Source organism: Rhinatrema bivittatum, chromosome 4 (genome assembly GCF_901001135.1).
Source record: "Rhinatrema bivittatum chromosome 4, aRhiBiv1.1, whole genome shotgun sequence".
NCBI classification, from domain to species: Eukaryota; Metazoa; Chordata; class Amphibia; order Gymnophiona; family Rhinatrematidae; genus Rhinatrema; species Rhinatrema bivittatum.
The window spans coordinates 304,905,190-304,926,661 of NC_042618.1; the positions used below are offsets into that span (position 1 = coordinate 304,905,190).

The window sequence follows — 21,472 nt, forward strand, 5'->3', positions numbered from 1 at the left end:
GAGCTTGAAACTGAAAATGCTGTTCTATCACAGTGAAGTGCAGAAACCTCTGATAGACCGCTCTGATGGGAATGTGGAGATATGCCTCTGTCAAATCGAGCGAGGCCAAGAACTCCCCCATGCGTGCCACTACAATCACTGTCCACAACATCTCTATTTGAAAACGTGGGACCCGCAATGCTGCATTGACATTTTGCAGATCCAGAATGGGCCGAAACGAGCCCTGCAGTTTAAGAACCACGAAGTTCATGGAATATCTTCCCTGACCATGCTTCCTGTGCAGCACCGAGAGAATAGCTTCCAATCGCTGCAGCAGAGTGTCCTGCACTGCTGCCCGCTTGCTGGGCAAAGCACAACGGGACATTATGAAGGTATCCTTGAGGGTTTGAAAAAATTCTAACACATAGTCGTCTCATTAATTCCAGCACCCACTGATCCAAAGGGATTCTGGTCCACTCCTTGTAAAAACGAAATAACCTTCCTCAGACAGCCACGAGGGAAGAGTGGACCATCCTGCCTTCATTGGGCGGACTTGGCACCTCTGGACACCTGTCCGGAACCCTTTCTGGACGGTCTACGGGTCCCTCAAAAGGACTGCTGTCATCATGAACTTTGCTTCTGTGAAGAACTAGAAGAACGTCTGCTGGAACAAGATCTCATCTCACGGAAGCAAGAGTGAGGTGGAAAGGTCTTCTTAGTGCCCTTATTATCCTCAGACTCCCTTAGAGTCTGCCAGGAGCTTCATCAGCTTTTCCAGGTCTTCTCCAAACAATAACTGTCCCTTGAAAGGGAGATTAGCAAGTTTCGCCTTCAACCAAATATCTGCCGACCAATTGCGTAGCCATAGGAGCCTTCGCACGGCCACCATAGACATCATATTCCTAGCCGACGTGTGAATAGAGGGCATCCGCCACATAAGCCACTCCCACTTCCAACCGAGCATCCTGGCCCGCAGTCACAGGAGTACCTTCGGCTGTCTCCTGTGCCTCCTGCACCCAGCACAAACAAGCCCTCTGCATAAGACTGGCACAGACTGCAGCCCTAAGGCTCATAGCCGAGACCTCATACAGCCTCTTCAACAGGGTCTCCAGCTTCTGGTCCTGGCCATCCTTCAAGGCCGCCAACCCTGCCACAGGAATGGTCATTTTCTTCATCACCGCTGACACCGCCACATCCATCTTCGTCAGTTTCCACAACTCCAAGTTGCTCTACGGCAGGGGGGTACAACCTGGCCATAGCCCTGGCCACCTTCAATCCAGCTTCTGGGGAATTCCACTCCCAGTCATTCAGCTTCTTCACCTGCTTTGGCAAGGGGAATGACCTCTGTGGTTCATGCAGTCTCTCCAACATTGGGTTTACCCCTTCTGTGTCTGATTCCTCTTGTGCTTCCTTAATCCTCAGTTCTTCCAGAACCTGAAGGATGAGAGGCTGCAATCCATCCTTGCTCCTGATCCTGCTCCAGTTCCTGCTTCTGAGTCATCGCTCCAGGCCCAGCTTCCTCTCTGCTTGTCTTCCTAGTTCTTGACTTCGACTTTGCTTCTGGTGCTCCGTGTCTGCTGCCTGCCCCGACTACTGGTCTAGTTTCTCATTGTGCTTCTCTGCCACGACCTCTGGACTCTCTCTGACTACGTTTCTTCTCCGCCTGTCTTGACCCAGACTTTTCTTCAGACTCTTCTTCCAGGAGACTGCACCTAAGTCCAAGCAGCCCGAGTCCCCAAGGGCTCCTCCTGGGGGGGACTTTGGGCTTCCAGTGGTGAAGCTCCAGTTGATCTCCTGGCCTTGATCCGCCTCCCGGCTTTGGACTCCGCTGTGGGCCACCCCTCAGCGGCCTCTCATCATTTCCTAGCCGGCCCAAGGGCCCACTCCATAACAAAAACAGTGCATCAAAGACAGTGGTACATGAAGTTTCACCCAAGTACACTGACGCCTTGGAGAAGGACATGATAGAAGGTATTGTTCCAAGATATACCCAGCTACGGTATACCTCAAGTGACAGCCTAAGAGGTCAATAAGGATTTACATTGCTATGCATGACCAAAGCTACAGGTCCCTGGCAAGTCAGAGTTCTTTGACCTGTTTAACATAAAAGAAGACTACTTTCCATATATGCTCAAAACATGTTCAGGAGAGGTAGAGATAAAGGGAGAAGAACAAAGGGATTTGTGATAGAAGCTATAGATGGCAATATCAACTCACCACTTCCATCACTCATAGAATGCAATCAGTTATTGAATAACAGGAGAGAAATTCCCATGCCAGAAGTAGGATGGCATCATCCCCATCTGAGGCCTTTTGCTAAATATTTCCCACCCTTAGATCCTGATGCTCAACTCCTATTTCTCAGCAGAGATGTCCTAGGGCTACACAATGTTCTTTAGCTGTACAATGGTCCACACAACGCCCTCTGTGCTCATTGCCTCAAACTAGGATGGGCGATAGATGACATCTATATTGACAAAATGCGGAAACCGGACAGTGTTAACACTTTCACCACTAATGTATTAGATGATGGACATACTTACTTATTCAAGCCATGTCCGAACCATTTGTCTGTCAGAGAGATACCTCTCCATCAGGGACAACCAAGGCTTCATTTTAAAACCTACACAGAAGCCCTTGCATCAAAAGATTGGGAGGACTATCTGGGGAATGCAGTATTCCAAACTACAAAGGACAATGACAAACCTGCCCTATCTATGGAGGACGAAGAGTTCCTGAAGATAATAAGCAAAATATTTTTCAAAGATAAGTCAAACAGCTGGATGGCTCCTCTTCCATTCTGAACACACAGTCCTTGACTTCCCAACAACAAATAGCAGGCCCTCTAATGGCTTGCCTCACTGCATATGACCCTGGAAAGGAAACCAGAGATCAGGGACCACTTTACAACCTTTATGAAGGACAAATTCAATAATAGTCATGCGGAGACAGTTCCATCTTTGAAGGAAGCTGAAAAATGCAAGTATCTCCCAACCTTCGGTACATACCATCCTCAGAAAACAGATCAAATCAGAACTGTATTTGACTCAAGTCCTCAGTTCCAAGGACTCTCTCTGAACAGTGTGTTCCTCACAGGGTCCAACTTAACCAATAGTCTCTTTGGTGCCTTGATTCACTTCAGAATCAAGGCACCATTGTCATCATGGCTGAGATCCAACAGATGTTCTACTGTTTCATTGTCCATGAAGAAACAATTTGAGATTCCTGTGGTACCAAGACAACAATAACAACAAGATTATTGAATACAGTATGTGTGTTCATGTCTTCGCCAGCAGTCCATCACCTGCAGTGGTTACCTATGGACTCAAGAGGAAAGCACAAGAAGGAGAGAGAGAGCATGGCACAGATGCGAGACACTTCATAGAAAGAAACTTCTATTTGTATGATGGATTGAAGCCCATACTTACAGAAGAAGTAGCTACTGATAGTCAGTCAGTTGAGGCCAATGTGAGTATCCATAAGATAGCTTCCAATAGTGCCAAGATAATGAAAGCATTTCCTTTAGAAGGCTATGCAAAAGATCTCAAGAATTTGGATTTAGGAGTTGACATGCCACCACGCCAGCATAGTCTTAGACTAAGTTGGGATCTGAAAAGATACTTTAACATTCCAAGTCTCAAGCGAAAATAAACCATACACCTGTCAAGGTGTTCTGTCCACAGTCAACAGCTTATCTCACCCACTTGAGTTTGTGGCTTCAGAAACAAAAGAATGGGATGCCCGACTGCATCTGGAGAAGAAGCAAGAATGGGAAATATGGATTTCCTCAGACATTTCTGCAGCTCCAGATTTCTGCCGTCTGCAGCTCCAGATTCTAGGGATGTGAATCGTTTTTTGATGATTTAAAATATCGTCCGATATATTTTAAATCGTCAAAAATCGTTAGAGGCGCGATACAATAGGAATTCCCCCGATTTATCGTCAAAAATCGTAAATCGGGGGAAGGGGGAGGGCGGGAAAACTGGCACACTAAAACAACCCTATAACCCACCCCGACCCTTTAAAATAAATCCCCCACCCTCCCGAACCCCCCCAAAATGTCTTAAATTACCTAGGGTCCAGTGGGGGGGGTCCCGGTGTGATCTTCCACTCTCGGGCCACGGGTGCGTTAATAGAAATGGCGCCGGCGCTACCTTGGCCCTGTCATATGACATATGGGAAAAATTATTTTGAAATGCAAATTATGCAAAATGACTCGATCCAAATGTTTTTCGCTAGTCTAATCCAGGATTTTGCTCCAAGCACAGCTCAGAAACATTCCATGCTAGCCGAAAATACCAAACAAAGCCATTGCCTAATTAACCTGCAAGCCTCATGCTGTTCAAGCATGTGAAAGGGCCAGCATAACGGCACCACAAAACATACAGGGGTAGATTTTCAAAGGGGTACGTGCGTACCACCCCCCCGAAAACCTACCCCAAACCCCCCCTGCGCGCGCCGAGCCCCGGGACGCGCGTAAGTCCCGGGGCTTGCAAGGAGAGACGTGGCGGGGGCGTGGCGTGGGTGACGCGACGGTTTGGGGGCAGCGCTGCTGGCGTGGTTTCGGCCCGGGGGCGTGGCCGCAGCCTCCGGAACAGCCCCCGGGTCAGGTGATGGCGCGCCAGCAGCCCGCTGGCACGCACAGATTTACGTCTGCCTCCGGCAGGCGTTAATCCGTCAATAAAGGTGGGGGGGTTAGGTAGGGGAAGGGAACGGAGGCAGGCTGCGCAGCTTGGCGCGCGCAGGCTGCCCAAAATCGGCAGCCTTGCGCACGCCGATCCCGGATTTTAATGGATACACGCGGCTACGCACGTATCTATTGAAATCCCGCGCACTCTTGTTCGCGCCTGGTGCGCGAACAAAAGTACGCGCTCGCACAAAATTATAAAATCTACCCCACAGTGATTTGGCTCATACAAGGCCATAGAAAGATTTGTCCTGAACTGCCATTGTTTCAAAAATTATTATTCCTGGTCATCTTTACTACACAGGTTTGGTCAGGGTTTAATGCTGTTTTGAAGCTACCCTAGGAGCTATTTTTTGCTGTGATGTCAGCAATAGCAAGGATATGTCTGAAAAAACATCCAGAATCATTTATAGAACTTGGAGAGATTTGCAGGAGGCTTTGAGGAGAGCAGTAATGCTGTGAGCCTCTCTTGCCAGAGAAACTGTTAAAAGCCTCTGAAAATAAGGGAAAAAAAACCAAACTGCAAAGTGAGGGGATTTGTAAAATTATATGCTGAGTAAAGGGGATCGAGTGAATATGATTTTTTTAGAAAATTCCTTTTAAGTTCCTGACCTAAAGGTAAGGAATAGAGAGAGAAGCTAGATAATTAAATTATAAAGCTGAAGATGTGGGAAAAATATTAGTCTAGTCAGGAAAGGAAGCCAATGAGTGAGCAATGTGTGAGATTATTACTGAACACAACACAATAGTGGAAAAAGAAACTCATTAAATTCATCAAAGATAAGTTAATTTCACTTCCACTTTCCAGAGTAACAGAGTGCTTAAGTGTCCCTTAAATGCAATTTTTTTTAAATTTGGAAATTCTGAGGCAGCTCAAACTCTGAGCAAACTTTATTAGGGTATTAAAGAGAGTGTGCTCACTGCTGCGGAATGTACCCTGAGTCAGGCAGTAAAAATAGGTGCTGCACTAAAATAATCCTTTCAAAGGACAACCAGCACCAGGCCTGTTATTCAGAGGTGGCCAGTTTTTCCGTAAGAGAGCAAAAACAAAGCAAGGAACATACATAAAAAACATTTCCTAAGAGATATTTGGCTACCCCTGAATTAAAGAAGGATACGGAAATAGAGTCTGAGATCTCTCCTGCTTTACAAAAGTGGCAGATTGAATATCTAAGCTAAATTGCAGAATTAAAAGAGCAACTGATTCAACTCAGAGTAGGGAAAGGGAACTTATTTGCTATGTCCTGCAATAAAAAACAAAACATAACCCAAAAAAATCTTACCTTCCTCTAAAGGTATCTGAGAGACTGAGACATTATATGGAGAACAAAAAATGTATGTATATACAGCAAGTCTATTCTTAGATACAAGTCCACCTTGTGTTATGAGAGCTTTTTGATTATCTTTTTGTTTAAAACCTAGCTAGCCATAAGTACAATAAGCTGGCTAGACCAGGGCTACATACTAATTTTTTGGCAGAAGATATGCATGATAGTATAGCCAGGCTACTCTCCTGTTACTTTCATAAAGCTTAGCATAGTAGGTATATAGTGCCAGCATCCAGAGAAGAACAGGACAAGAGCTCAAGGGACCAGGATCCAAAGATAAGGTCAAAGAACATTCTAACTACTCAAGCCCTACTCTCAAACAGTGACCCCTAGCTCGAAAAGCAATCCACAGTAGAGTTGAACCAGTGCCCCCAGCTATACTAAAAAGCAGTGAACATTAGCTGCTGAATGTTAAAGCAATTAAAGGGTAGATTTTAAAAGGCCTGTGTGCATAAATACCGGGATTTACACACGTGGCTGGGCCTTGCGTACGCCGGGCGAATTTTCAAAGGGGCCTAGCCATGCGGGTAAACCCCGATAAGTGCTGGGCCACTTCGAAGGGGCGGGCCGGGGGGCATGTTCTGGGTGGGGCAGGGGGGCGGGCTGGGACAGCGCCATTGACTGCTGTCCCGAAGACTCACGCGCCAGCAGCTGCCGGCGTGTGCAACTTACTACAGCTCGGGAGCTGAAGAAAGTTGTAAAACAAAGGGGGAAAAAAAGCAAAAGGGTAGGGTTTGGGTGTGGGGAGGAGAAGAGAGGGGAAGAGGGAGGGAATTTAGGTAGGGGGGGTAGGGAGCTGGGGAAGGCCCAAATATGTCACTGCACGGAAATTGCATGCGCCGCCCGCACGGATTATAAAATCTGGTGTGCATGTGCTCGTGGCCCAAGTGTGCACATGTCAGTTACACAGAGAGAAACATAAAACTGCAGTTAAAAGACAAGAGTAAGGAACATCACCAAGGAGAGAGAGAGCAAAAGAAATAGAGGACCGGAAGAAAGTACAAACAGGAGACAACACAGAGACAAATACATAAGGATCATCCGTACTTACCTGCGTGATCACTAAAGAAAAGAGAAAAATTGGAATACCTGTAAAACAAAAGGTTTCACATAGAATCACATTCTTTTTGAGTGCATTAGTACACAGAATAGTTTGACAAAACACTTTAGGCAAACAGAACTATAGATACTTATCTGATAATGTACTTCTTGTTGATTAACAGAACTGATTCTGGGATATAGTTACCTGTAAATGCAAAGAGAAGAATTGTTAATTTCAAATAAAATGTAAATCTAATAATCTTTTGAAAGTTATTAATCATTTTGATACCATCCAATTTTACCTTAAACTTCTGCCTTCCCCCTCAACCCCAGAGGGACTACTCAGGTAGGTTTCTCAGACCTCTTTTGGACTGGATAGGCAACCTGAGAGGAAGGAAGGTATATTTCTGGCTTGCTCCTTTGTACACAAAATCTAGTGGTACCCTAACAATAACATCTGAAACCCGTTAACTGCAACACTCTGACACTGATAGCGGGATGGTCACTGAACACAGGGAGGTGGATTAGACTAAGCATTTCTCAGAGAGGGATCTAAATTAATTCTTCACAGGGTTGCATTTGCCTCAGGTAACATTCCCAGAATTACAGATGCTTGAGAAACCTATTTCTTTAATGGAGATAATCTTTGCTATTGGAAATTTATACTCGGCAAAGGCACCGTGATTACGTGGACTAGGATCAGAATTTTATAAAATCTTAAAAGAAAATATTAGCTCTTTTTGGAAATGCATACTAATTACTTATCAAAGGGGTGATGCCTTTGGAGGCTAAGCCATCTTTAATAACTGTGTTCCCCAAATCAGATAAATATCTGGGTTCTTTTCACCCTATAACACTGTTAAATGTAGATATTAAGATTCTAGCATCTATTAGCTGGATTTACTAAGGTGATGATATGAGTTAAACAGCATGTAATGCACATATGATATGCGTGCTTTTTATAAAATGTGTGATTCTTCCTTGAAACATATACACATACATAGGCTTACAGCCGAATATATGGATTGAACGTGCATATATGTACGTGTGAAAGTGCTATATATATGTACGTGCTTTATATATGTACGTGAAAACTAGGAGTTACGCAAGTCCCAATAAACACGAGTAAGCTGAACAATTTTATTTTCTTACTTTGACATGCATGTGGCAAGAAAATTAACCAGTTTACCAATTAGTTCACCACTTTGCCCGGTTCTCCTCCAGATAAGGGTGGTTCGGTAATGAGGCAGGGTGAGGCAGCCACTTCAGGTAGCAGAAATTTGAAGTGGTAAAAAAAATGCCCCTTTCAGAATGTCACTGTGGCATCCGCCTCACCCTGCCTTCCCCTACTGTGGTTGCCAACCCAGGCCAGCGGTGGCAGAAAAGAGGAGGATCATGGCCAACGCTGCCGGAGGCCAAGCTGGCAGTGTGGAGGAGGGAGGAGAGATGACGCCACTGCCGCTGGAGGCCAGGCCGCCGGCATGGAGGAGTGATGACAATGCCAGAAGCCAGGCTGGCGGCATGAAAGAGGGATGGGGGTGGGATGAGCAGGGGGTGCAGCGAGGGGGCACCATCTCATCCCTCACCTCAGGTGGCAGATTGCCTTTAGCCACCCCTGCCTCCAGATAACCGCGATCCTCCTGGTTCTTCAGCCTGAGCTCTCCCCAGACCTCCTACCCTGCCAGTACTACAAAATAAACACATTTAATATAACTTATACCAGATATTTAGCAGGTGTAAAAATACATGGGTAAGTTGGAAAATATAAACGTGCTAGTGTCTTTTAAAATATCTACTTAGGCTGAATCTGCTAGCTCGGCCCCGGCATGCCCCAGACCACTTCCCTTTTTTACACATGTATATATGAAAGTGAACATACGCACATATTTTCTACTTTAATAAAATACAAAAGAACATGAATAGAGGCTACTTACGCACACACATGCTACATTTTAAGGAGGAAATTTTGAAAGGAGTTGCGCGCTTAAATGTAACATACTATTGTAGCATTTTTCAAAAGCCATTTTATTCGAGTAAACTGCACTTATATGAGTTAATCCTATGGACAATTCAATGGCATATATTATAGCAATTTTCCAAAGCCTTGCTTACTCGAGTAGAGTGCATTTACTCAAGTAAAACCCAGTTTTATGCATGTAAATGCTTTTTAAAATCAGGCCCAGGGACAGTAACTTTCAAATCAGCATGCAGGCAGGCACACATGTGAGTGTACATCAGCTCACACCTAGGGTCACGGCTATTTTGTGACTTGCGTTCATATATGCAAACATGTTACGAAATAACCAAGCCGTATGCTTATGTACACCAAATTTTAAGTGGGCGTGTGCATGTGCGCACAAATACCGCTTTTGCTGCATAAGTTGGGGAATTTTAAATGGAGCACATACTGTCACCATTCCCAGTTTTACCAGTTTGCCCCAGTCAAGAAATAGGACCTTCAGCCCCCTACAGTTTGATAGCCGTCACTCCCCCCAGTTAGCCTTGGTCCTTAAAACTTCACACTTCTGCCTATTTTTCTTTATTTTTTTAACTTGCACATCATCTATAGCAGAAATAAAGTTACGAGGCAGGGGGCCTCTGTGCATGCTGGCTTGCAGTATTTACATGCCCATCCCCCACACAGACCACACCCACGCTCTGCTCCTTTTTGAAAACTTTCAAGATGTGCAAGCTCCAGGAGATACGCGTGTCTTCGCAATGTTTAAAATCCTCTCAGCATGCGCAAGCCCGATATATTCGCACATCCCCTAATTAATGCACAGATCGGGTTTTAAAATTCACCTTTAAGTGCATAGCTTTCAAATATTCACCTTTAAGTATCAAGAGTTCCAATTTAAACTTCTGCAGCTTTGTTATATTGACACAGTTCAGGCATTTGAGATGGGCAAGCTAGATATGGATGCCTGCATTAAGTGTCGTATTGAGACAGGTTCTTGAGTACTCAGCTTTGTATTATGTATTAAACTTTTTCATTTCTGGGAGGTTGTTTTGACTGCAGAGGGAAAAATCATTGCTATCAAGCCTCCTTATTGTGGTACTTTTCTTCTATTAAGATCAATGTGTTGAGCCTTAGGCTGTCTAAAGGATATATTAAATTTATTTGGATAGCACCATTATTGGCTAAATTTTTTATATTAAAGTATGGGATACAATCTTCTCTGCCTCCTCCACTGCTTTTCATACCAGCATATGGCAGATTGCATGCAGATAGAGTTCTTAGATGTTAAGTACACTCGAAAGCATGTAGCTAAATATATTATATGTTTATTGTAACTGCATTTATAATATGTATTGTACATATTATCACCCCATTGTTTACTGTAAACCGGCTTGATGTGATATTATCACGAATGCCGGTATAGAAAAAAAATTAAAATAAATAAATAAATAAATATTGTGGCCTGAAAAACTTTTATATTTACTTCCTCCAATAATCAGAGACAAACTAAAACAGTGGGCTGCTCTGCGAATTGAATTTGAGTTATCCTGGACATTCACCAGGCACCTATTTCCAGCATTAGGTATGAGTAATGTGTGATTGGATGGCTTATGAGTTGTCTTATGGCCTTAAATACTGTCAGGTTTTTTTTTTCTTTTGCCGTCTTTATTTTCCTTTCTGTATTTTTCTTTTTCTATCAGGTTATAAAATGTAATGTGATGTGCTTTAAGCTAGGACACTTGGACTTAATGTATCTTTTTGCACTTTATCTGATTATAATGATTGTATGTTTCATATGATAATCTTGGTTAAATTGTATCACATTATTAATAAGTTAAAAAAAACAAACCAGCCACAATATCAGAAGACTGGAGGGTGGCCAACGTGACGCCAATTTTTCAAAAGGGCTCCAGGGATGATCTAGGAAACTAGATTGGTGAACCTAATGTTGGTGTTGAGCAAAATGGTAGAAGCTATTCTTAAAAATAAAATTACTATCCCCATAGTTAGACATGGTTTAATTGGGGAGAGTCAAAATGATATTTGCAAAGGGAATGCTTTCCTTACCAATTTAATTAGATTCCTTTTTAAAGGTGAGCCAGTGTTTTTAGATTTTCAGAAGGCATTTGACAAAATCCCTCATGAGACTCCTCAGAAAATTGAGAGGTCATGAGATCAGAGACAGTGTCCTACTGTGGATTGGTAACTGGATAAAAGATCGAAAATAGAGGGTAGGACTAAATGGTCAGCTTTCCAAATGGAAGAAAGGTCATTAATGGAGTGTTCCAAGGGTCTGTATTGGGACTGGTGCTATTTAGCATATTTATAAATGATTTGGAGAAAGGAACAAGTAGTAAAGTAACCAAATTTGCAGATGGCACAATTGTTCTGCATTGTTAAAACAGCAGAGGATTGTGAGGAACTGTAGAAGGAATTTTTGAGACTAGGAGGCAGTATCTAAATGACAGATGCAATTTAATGTGGGTAGGGCAAAGTAATTCATGTAGGGAAAAATAATCCCAAATTACAGGTATGTGATGCAGGAAAAAGACCTCGGAGTCCTTGTAGACAATACTCGAAATCTTCAGCTCAGTGTGCAGCAGTGATCAAAAAGGCAAATAAGAATTATATGGCAAGGAATAGAGAACAAAACTGAGAATATCATAATGCCTGTGTATAGATCTATGATGCAATCATGCTTTGAGTATTGTGAACAGTTCTGGTCACCCCATCTCAAAAAATACATAGTGAACACTGGGAAAGCACAGAGAAGTGTGTCAAAAATGATAAAGGGGATGGAAAAGCTCTCATGAAGAAAGGCTAAACAAATTAGGGCTCTTTAGTTTGAAAAAGAGATGACTGAGGAGATTTAACTGAGATTTATAAAATCATGAGTAGGGTGGAACAGGTAAATAGGAACAGTTATTTAACCTTTCAAATAACTCTAGGAGTAGATGACACTTGATTAAACTAGCAACCAGCAGATTTAAAACAAATCAGGGAAACTTTTTTTTCACTCAGCACTCATTAAAGCTATGGAATCTGTTGCCAGAGGATGTAGTCAGGGAAACTAATATAGTAGGACTCAAAAGAGGGTTAGACAAGTCCATAAACAGTAGGGATGTGAATCGTTTTTTGACGATTTAAAATATCATCCGATATATTTTAAATCGTCAAAAATCGTTAGAGGCGATATTTAATAGGAATTCCCCCGATTTATCGACAAAAATCGTAAATCGGGGGAAGGGGAGGGCGGGAAAACCGGCACACTAAAACATCCCTAAAACCCACCCCGACCCTTTAAAATAAATCCCCCACCTCCCGAACCCCCCCAAAATGGCGCCGGCCATTTTGCAAAATGGCGCCGGCCATATGGCCATATTGCCGTACGGCAAAATGGCACCGGCCGTACGGCAACACGATTCGAGTGCAGGAGGTTGTTCCCGGACCCCCACTGGACATTTGGCAAGTCTTGTGGGGGTCAGGAGGCCCCCCCAAGCTGGCCAAAAGTCCCTGGGGGTCCAGTGGGGGTCCGGGAGTAATCTTCTACGCTCGTGATGTCGGGGACAGGAACCAAAATGGCGCCGGCGCTACTTTTGCCCTGTCATATGACAGGGCAAAGGTAGCGCCGGCGCCATTTTCTATCAACGCACTCGTGGCCCGAGAGTGGAAGATCACAACGGGACCCCCCCACTAGACCCCAGGTAATTTAAGACATTTTGGGGGGGTTCGGGAGGGTGGGGGATTTATTTTAAAGGGTCGGGGTGGGTTTTAGGGAAGTTTTAGTGTGCCGGTTTTCCCGCCCTCCCCCGATTTACGATTTACACGATATTTTAAAAAACAAAACCGCGACGATCCGATTCCCTCCCCCCCCCAGCCGAAATCGATCGTTAAGACGATCGATCACACGATACACATCTCTAATAAACAGTTATTAGCCAGGTAGACTTATGAAAGCCAGTGCTTATTCCTGGGAATGAGATACAAAAATAGATCAGCTATTGTGATCTGCCAGGTACTTGTAACCTGGACTGGCCACTGTTGGAGATGGGATACTAGGCTTGATGGACCCTGGTCTGACCTGGCATGGCCCTTATGTTCTTAAGGCATTTTGGTGATATCGGCCCCCTGTAGAAAAGGGCATGAATTGGGTGACTAGAGAATTAGATGAAGGGTGTGGATTGGATGTGGTTTACTTGGATTTCAACAAAGCTTTTGAAACTGTCCTGCATAGGAGGCTCATTAATAAACTGAGCAGGCTAGGACTGAATCTTCTAAGGAACTGAGCAGTGTTCAAAAGGCATCTAAAGGTGATTCTTTTTGGAATTTACAGGTGGGAGGACTTGCCTCTGAAAATATACGCTGGACTGAAGCTGTTGGAAACTTCAAACTGCAGGAGAGCACCTTGTGTGGGGATGTGCTTTTGATTACAGCTTTTGTCTCCTACCTGGGCTACTTCACAAAACGGTATCGGCAGGACCTGATGGACAACACATGGAAACCCTACCTCAGCCAACTGAAGGTAAGCTCACACCATTGTAACATTATAATTGCATCATTACCAACTTGTTTCTTACCATACTGGGAGCATGCTGTACATCTGCACTATTCCCAGTTCACTTCCTGTTTTATGGCTGATTACCCTGCTATTGCTTCTGAGTTCGTCTAGGATTTTTGCATCATCCACATTCAGCACTGAACGTACCTGGAGTTTAGGAATCGCCCATATTCAGCGATGTTTGTTTTGCTATTATTTATGTTTTTGATGTGAATTATTGATTGTGTCTGGTTTAATGTTTGTTGGTACTGTTATATTTATGTTAAATATTGTTCATTGCCAATGTTTATATTTTATCTGCCGAGGGTTAGAAGGTGTGCTCAAGGAAAACAAGGCCATAGCAACCAAAATAAATGATAATAAATAAATACCTATGGTGCAATATCATGGGGGACAAACTATCCTACTTCAAAATACCACAGCAGAGGCCTAAAACAGGAGAGTGAGGCAAAAATCATGACTAGAGACTCCTCAGAAAAAGACCCTGCAAGGATACATTGTACATTAGCATGCATGGGCATGCTCTGTAATACACAGTCAAGGTTTTAGAAACTCTGAAGTCAAATTTCCATACTGGGCTCCATCAGATGATGCCACCTATATGTGGACTGATATCCTGCTGTCCTTACAGAATACCTGTTACAGGTAAGCAAATCTGCTTCCATTTCTCTCTTTGCATTCCTGACTGCTTTCCCGTCTGCTCTAAATTTTTCCAAATAGTGCTGTCTTCCTCTTTCTGCGATTTCTTGTAGTTTATGAACACTAACCTGTTTTCCTTACCTTTTCAGCTACTTATTTAGAAAACCATAACAGCCTCTTTTTCCTTTCCTCTATTTACTTCTCTAACAGGCTAATTTCTCTTATAATATCTCCTTTTAGGTTTGCCCACTGCTTTTCTGCTTCCCCTAGATTTTCCCATTCAGCTAACGACTCCTTGAGGTATTCCCCCATTTTAACAAATTTACCCCTAGATTCATCAAAATGCTATAATCTTGTATGGATAATGCTCGCGATAAGAAAAAGGGGCATGGTTATGATAATTTTAGAATTATTGCACCATACGCTATCTTACCGCTTCGCATAGGTAGTTTACCGCACACCCCGCGATAATTGTACTTTGCTACTCGTGAAGTGCCTTCATAGTAGTGAACTATTTATATTACTAAAGGAGGGCCAGCTGGTAACTCGAGGTGAGGTTTTGTTGATGGTTTAGAGTTTTTGGGCCAGTTATACATATGTAGAGTGAGACGTACAAACATCACAGTAGACCTCAGTAAAGATTTAAAGTGATTTGGAGTGAGGAAAGTCACACAAAGATGAGATCTCTTCAGTGTTCTCTCGCCTAGCTTGATAGAACTCTGGTAGAAAGCCATGCTTTATTTATTTTTCTGAAGGTGAGATAGCTAGGCTCCAAGTGTAAGGATAATGGAGGCATGTTCCAGATTTTTATACGTATCAGCTAAAGGCCTGACGCCCAGTACAGAACAGCCTAGCAGAGACTAGAAGCAAGGTGGAAAGTAAAGCTAATTGGGAAGATTTGAGTTATCTCTTGGCATAAGGGAAAAGGAGTTACAAGAGGTGATATGGGACATTTATTTTTTATGCACTTGATGAAGCAGTGTTTCGAACTTCATCCTGCTCTCTATTGGTAGCTAGTGAAGCTGAGATAGAATCGGTTTTATGTTACGGCAATGAAGACACATCAGGCAGGATTCGTGGCCAAGGCTCGGCAAGGCTCCCGAACACCCTCGGGGGCCTCCTTTTATTGTACATACATTCATAGCATACAGATGTGTCATTAGATCATTGGTTCAGGAGGTGCGTACAGATCATTTCATTGGCTGCTGAAGCCTATACCATATATGTGTCTGTCTTTTGCTTGCAGCTGTGTACGTGGCAGACAGGCATCCTGTCCTTAGGCAGTGGGGGTTAATTATAAGCTGGAGCTTTAAGATGTGCTAATCTTGCTGCGCTCAGTGCAAAGGTCAGAGATAAGGAAGATGTGTTGAAATCGCTGAGTCAGCATGGTTTGCCAGCCACTGCATCAGCTGATTCCTTACATTTTATGTGGTCAGGTGCTATTGTTCTTACTAGTATTCTTGTGGCTTTGTTCTATAGGAGCTGAAGGTGTTTTGAATTGTATAGGGAATAGCCATTCAATAAAGAATTACAGTAGTCTATTCTGCTGGTGATTAGTGTATGGATTAATGTAGTCAGATTGTGTTTGTCTAGGTAGTTAGATAATTGGTGGATCTGACACAGGTGCATAAATGAGGTTTTTACTACTTTGGAGATGTGTTTCCATACTGAGGTTTTAATCAAGTAGGACCACTAAGCTTTGTCTAATTGTTTGGAATGTAACAGAGTGTCTAACAAGTAGGGTGGTGACTGTAAGGGATGACCTTGGTGGCTAATCCAGAGAAGTTCTGATTTAGAGAGGTTCAATTTAAGTTTCTGATTGTTGATCCATTGTGCCGCTGACAAAAGATAATTAATGAGATTTGAAATGGAGGGTGATTGGTCAGCTCCGATCTTTTTGCAGAATTGATTGCCGTCTGCAAAAAAGATGGCAATGTTGAAGGCCTGAATGAGGTCACATATCGGACAGATGAAAATGTTAAAAAGAAATGGGGAAAAGATTGAGTCTTGGGGGACTCCACACATGAGAGTTTTGAGGGTTTATTGGCTCAAGTGACTAGTGTACAAAATTTTCCAGATGTTGCCCTTTTTTCCCATTTCTCTGCATTTAATGTTTTATTTGAGCGCGTTCACCTACCTTAGAGCTTTGATCAACATTTCTTCTCAGTAGGTTTACCAGTCTGTGCTGGAAGACACTGTGCCCCTTCTTCAACAGGTGGACCCATAGAAGTTAGGGATTATAAGGAAAACAATCTAAAATAAAACAGAAGATATCATAATACCTCTGTATCAGTCTGTGATATTGACCACACCTTGAGTATTAATATTGTGTGCATTACTGGTTGACTCATTTCAAAAAAGATATAGCAGAACCAGAAAAGATGCAGAGAATGGCAACCAAAATGATAAAGGAGATAGAACAGCTCCCTTATGAGGAAAGGCTAAACAGGTTAGGGCTCTTCAGCCTGGAGAGGAGATACGATAGAGGTCTATAAAATCATAATTAGGATAGAACGGATAAATAGGGAAGACATATGAGAAGAAGCTATAGAGCTAAAGGTCATGATATGAAACTCCAAAGGAGTTTTCTCAGGTCTAAGATCAAGAAATACCTCTTCACAAAAAGGGTGGTGGCTGCATGGAATTCCCTCCCAGAAGAGATGGTGAAGACAAAAATAGTAATGGAATTCATAAGAGTATGGAATAAAATCTGGATCGCTAGAGGATGGAAATGAAGAAAGGGTGCAACCTGTGTTAACTTTAGATTTAACATTTCTGCATACATGGAACAGTATGGAACAGTTACTACCCTTAACATAAAGCATGGGGGGTAATCTGCATGGAGCTGCAGTTACTACCCTAAACAATTTGCTGGGCAGACTAGATGGACCATTTATGACTTTATCTGATACCATTTAATATAATACTATGTTATTTACCTTTTACTAGGATTAGGGGACACTCCATGAGGATAATAGGTATAATATTTAAAACAAATCAGAGAAATATTTTTTTCACTTAGCGCACAATTAAAATGCGGAATTTGTTGCTAGAGGAGGTGGTGAAAGCATTTAGCCCACTGGCTTTGAAAAGGGTTTAGTTACTGGAGGACAAGTCCATAAACCACTATTAGCCTTGTGGACTTGGGAAAACCACTGCTTATTCCTGCTGGATATTTATGACCTGAATTGGCCACTGTCAGGGATGGGGCTGGGCTTGATGGACCTTTGCTCTATTCCAGCATGGCATTTCTTATGTTCTTATGATGATGTAAATTTTAAGTAGGAAAAGCTGGTTATAAATGCCTTAAAATTAAATTTAATTACACTGGTAAACAAATTTCTGGGAACATTTTGTTTCCTCCACAACCTTCGGTGAAACAAGTAGATTTTAACAAGCTGAACACAAATATGCATTTATTATTTCTGTATCACGTACCGTTTGCCAGAAAAGTGCGATATACATTAAGCATTGTTACGTATCTGTAGCGGCATAAGTGATATTGGCAATATTGGCACCAGAAAACAAAATAAAAAATGTTTTGCCGCAGATTTTCGTTTGTAATCACTGTCCGATGCTTCGCAGATAAGAGTCCAACAATAGTCACCCAGCATGGAGGGGTTCCACTTGTCTTGATACTGTTTCTCCATTTTGACAATGTCTTGATGAAACCTTTCACCATGTTCGTCACTCACAGTGCCAAGATTGGGAAGAAGTCCAAGTGGGAATGAAGAAAATGTATCTTCAATGACATGTTGCACTTCATCAATTTGCATGCATGAAGCAGATTTTCAACCTGTTTGACATAGTCTGCTGCCTTATAGTTGCCTAGAAAGTTACAAACGACATTCTTGAAGGCTGTCCATGCAACACGTTCTGTACCTTGCAGAAGACCATCAAAGTGACTGTCCTTCATCACAGCTCAGATTTCTGGGCCAACGAAAACACCTTCTTTTATCTTGGCATCACTTATGCGTGGAAACAATTATTGTAACACAAAATTGGCTGTTTCTCAAAAACCTTGCGCAATGAACAAATTTCAAAGTAATATTTGTGATCAGCATCAAAATATCTATTTGGAACACCAAAAAGCCTGAAGGAAACAAAAACTTTGTTTACCAGTGTTACGTGCTCCTGAGGCTCTGACATCACCGCCATTCAGTGCTAAGTGTACTAGGGGTTAAGGCATTAACCTGTATTTGGTGCCGAGTGCAATGGAGGTTCAGGCATTAACCTGCACTCAAGGGCAGTTCAAGCCAATCTGCTGCCTTGAGGTGAGGACTGAGATGGTGCTCTCCCCTCCTCCAAAGCATGATACAGGTCAAATCACCAAGATGACCCTGGGAAGGGGGGTGACAAGGGTCCCCTTGGAGTTTGTCCCTTTCAATGACTGGAAATACTGTGGAAGGTGGGCAGGCAGAGGTCAGAATTCCCAGATAAGAATGTCCATAATAATATTTCTAGGAAGCTGGGAACCCTATCATCTGCTTCCCAACCTTCCCTAGCATTTGCATCCTGGGAATATGGGAGATAAGTAAATGGCAAGCATCTGTGCATAGCACACTCTCTCAGGGCTAGTGCAAGGATACTAGGCGTTCTGCGAACCTTACAGCCTTGCACCCAACCCCCCCCCCAGCTCTCAGCACGCATACAATTAAAAATTACACATTTATATATAGATTTTATATGAAAAAAAATTTAAAGTACAGATTTATGATGTAAAAATATTGCTTACAACATGGATATTATATTTACATGCAGTGCAGTAATGACAATGAGGAAACCCTGCAAAAAAGACACTTTGAGTCCAAAGGCCAATTGTAAAGTGTTTTGGGTTTGGGCTTGGCCCTCAGAAAGCCATGAATAATCTGAAGTACAATTACAATATAGTAAACATTCAATACCAAAATGACACTTAATGCCAGCACTCAAACAGTAAGAACCCTATGCATGAAAATGCAACACTGCAGGCCCTAAAACACCAATACTATTAATTCATTACAGTATCCATAAACCATTAGTCATTGACTAGTTCATATATGATTTTACTTTATTATTTGTTTATTTAGAATTTGTTTTAGTTATTTGTAATCTTATTTTTTTTGTGATGTTTTATATTTTATTATTCTGTCCACTTGGAATAGATGTTCTAATATAAGTGAAATATAAGAAATATGAAATAAAATAATAAATATTGAAGCCATGATGATTTTGCCACACCTGTTTGTGGCAGTTTGTGGAATAAGTTTTTCTCTGCATGGCACTGCATAGCTCCTGCAAGATCTCTAAGCCTAAAAAAATAAAAACTGTTTTCCTATAGAAAAGGATGTATTGAATTGCTGGTCATAGCATTATAAAAATGAGACTTCAGCCTTGCTCCTGCCTGTTTGGACACAACATTTGTAGGAAGGGAAAGGTTGTGAGTATGGATAACATTTAACTCACGGACTTGTGTGGTATTGTCTGTTGAACAATAGCCTTGGTATAATATAGTTCTTGCAGTCTCTGTTTTATTGTAGCACATGCTCTATGTACTTTACTCTGATGACTGAACAAGTTTAGAATGCTGCCAATATGTTTTGGTGAGCTTTTTGTTTAATTTTTCAGTAAAGACATCAGGCATGAGTGAGGTTTCAAGTCCAGGATCTAAAGCGATCTTTACACCAAAATGCAGATGAGAACTTACTTAATTTCTCTCATTTGTAATTAAGCTAAACTGTGTGAGTTCACAGTACTCATTTGTGACTGGAATGTGCAGCAGCTTTCTAATCTCACCTCTCTCTTCCCCCCCCCCCCCCCCCCCACTCCAACTAGGTGCCTATCCCCGTTACTTCAGCCCTGGATCCTCTGACCATGCTGACGGATGATGCTGACATTGCCGGCTGGCAGAACGAGGGGTTGCCTGCAGACCGCATGTCCACCGAGAATGCCACTATCCTGACCAGCTGTGAGCGCTGGCCACTAATGGTTGACCCCCAGCTTCAGGGCATCAAGTGGATCAAGACAAAGTATGGGGAGCAGCTGTGTGTGGTCAGGATCGGACAGCGAGGGTAAGAACATGGTGTCATGCATGCTGGCAAAAGTGCTCTACAGCTTTGCAGATAACAGGCTGTCATGTATGCTGCCAGTGTCTGAGAATAAGACCTAGTATTTGGCAGCATAGCACCCCTTGATGTACTGCATTTGTACATTGCCTTGCAGTGAGGACAGATTAAGGTCTAGGATACGTCTTTCTAACGTACGCCCATCCACCTCTCTTGGGCGCGCCATGCAATATGTTAATGAGGTACTGCGCTAAAAAGGGCACGCTAGAGATAAATTGTGCATGCCTAGCGCGTCTTTGGCATCGGGTGCCCAGGAGACATGGCTTTGTGGGTTTGGAATATAGACGCTCAATACGAGCATCAGTTTTATCCCGCTGTTCATTAACTTCCTGCAGATTTACTTTTAAAGCTGCTTAAGCTTGGCTAACTGCTTAGCTTGCCTTTATGCCAAACTGATCTCAAGACAGTCTCTGGTACTTGAGGAAAAGTCTGTTTTGGTTCCTTTTTCTTTTAACACTTGTTTCAAACTTATGTTCTTAAACCTATTTTTACACATCTTCCTTAGGGCCTTTCCCAGGGATGCAGTGGTCATTGTTTTGCTGCCCCCTACTGCTCTTCTTTTAGAAACGGGAATCCAGACAAGCGCTGCCTTTTGCAGAGGAGACAGAAAATCACCGCTCGGCTAACCCCGTTCTTGACTCTTGGTTTGATTTAACGCCAGCTCCGGGGCTAGTGTTAAATTAGCTGTGTTAAAAAGGGTGCATTAGCCAAGCTGCAATTTTCTACATCAGGGTGGGGGGGATGGATAATAGCTAATAACCTCATCTACATGGCATTCACGTGTGATGAGTGCTATTAGCTATGCGTGAGTTTGGATGCTCGCTTTGGACGCGCTAATCCTGTTATTGCATCGACCGTTAGTTTAGCGTGTCCAGTTGCATGTTTAACTGCACGCCTGCCCGAGCGCATGGTATTGCATTGGTCCAAAGGTGTGTCTCCCTACTCATTTCATCTGTCACTAGCTAGAGATACCATAAGCTGACAGAACACAAGTTGCCCATCCTGATCCTTTGCCACTGTGCAATTGGGCAAGTCACTTTACTCTCCCTTGCCTCATGGTCAAACTTATTTATTTATTTATTTATTTAGCATTTTTTTTTATATACTGAGGTATAGCAGGGTTGCCTTCACTCCGGTTTACATACAAAACAACAAGTTACATTGAATGATGTTTGA

General features: G+C 42.7%; 1 protein-coding gene across 1 annotated transcript in view; it reads left to right on the forward strand.

Annotated features, from left to right (window-relative positions):
* The window catches only part of DNAH9 (dynein axonemal heavy chain 9), a 1,128,006-nt gene that overhangs the window by 732,597 nt on the left and 373,937 nt on the right, over positions 1-21,472 (forward strand). The window contains exons 52-53 of the mRNA XM_029600235.1: positions 13,329-13,517; positions 20,007-20,242. Coding sequence (XP_029456095.1) covers positions 13,329-13,517; positions 20,007-20,242 — 425 coding nt within the window. The remainder of the gene's footprint in view (positions 1-13,328; positions 13,518-20,006; positions 20,243-21,472) is intronic.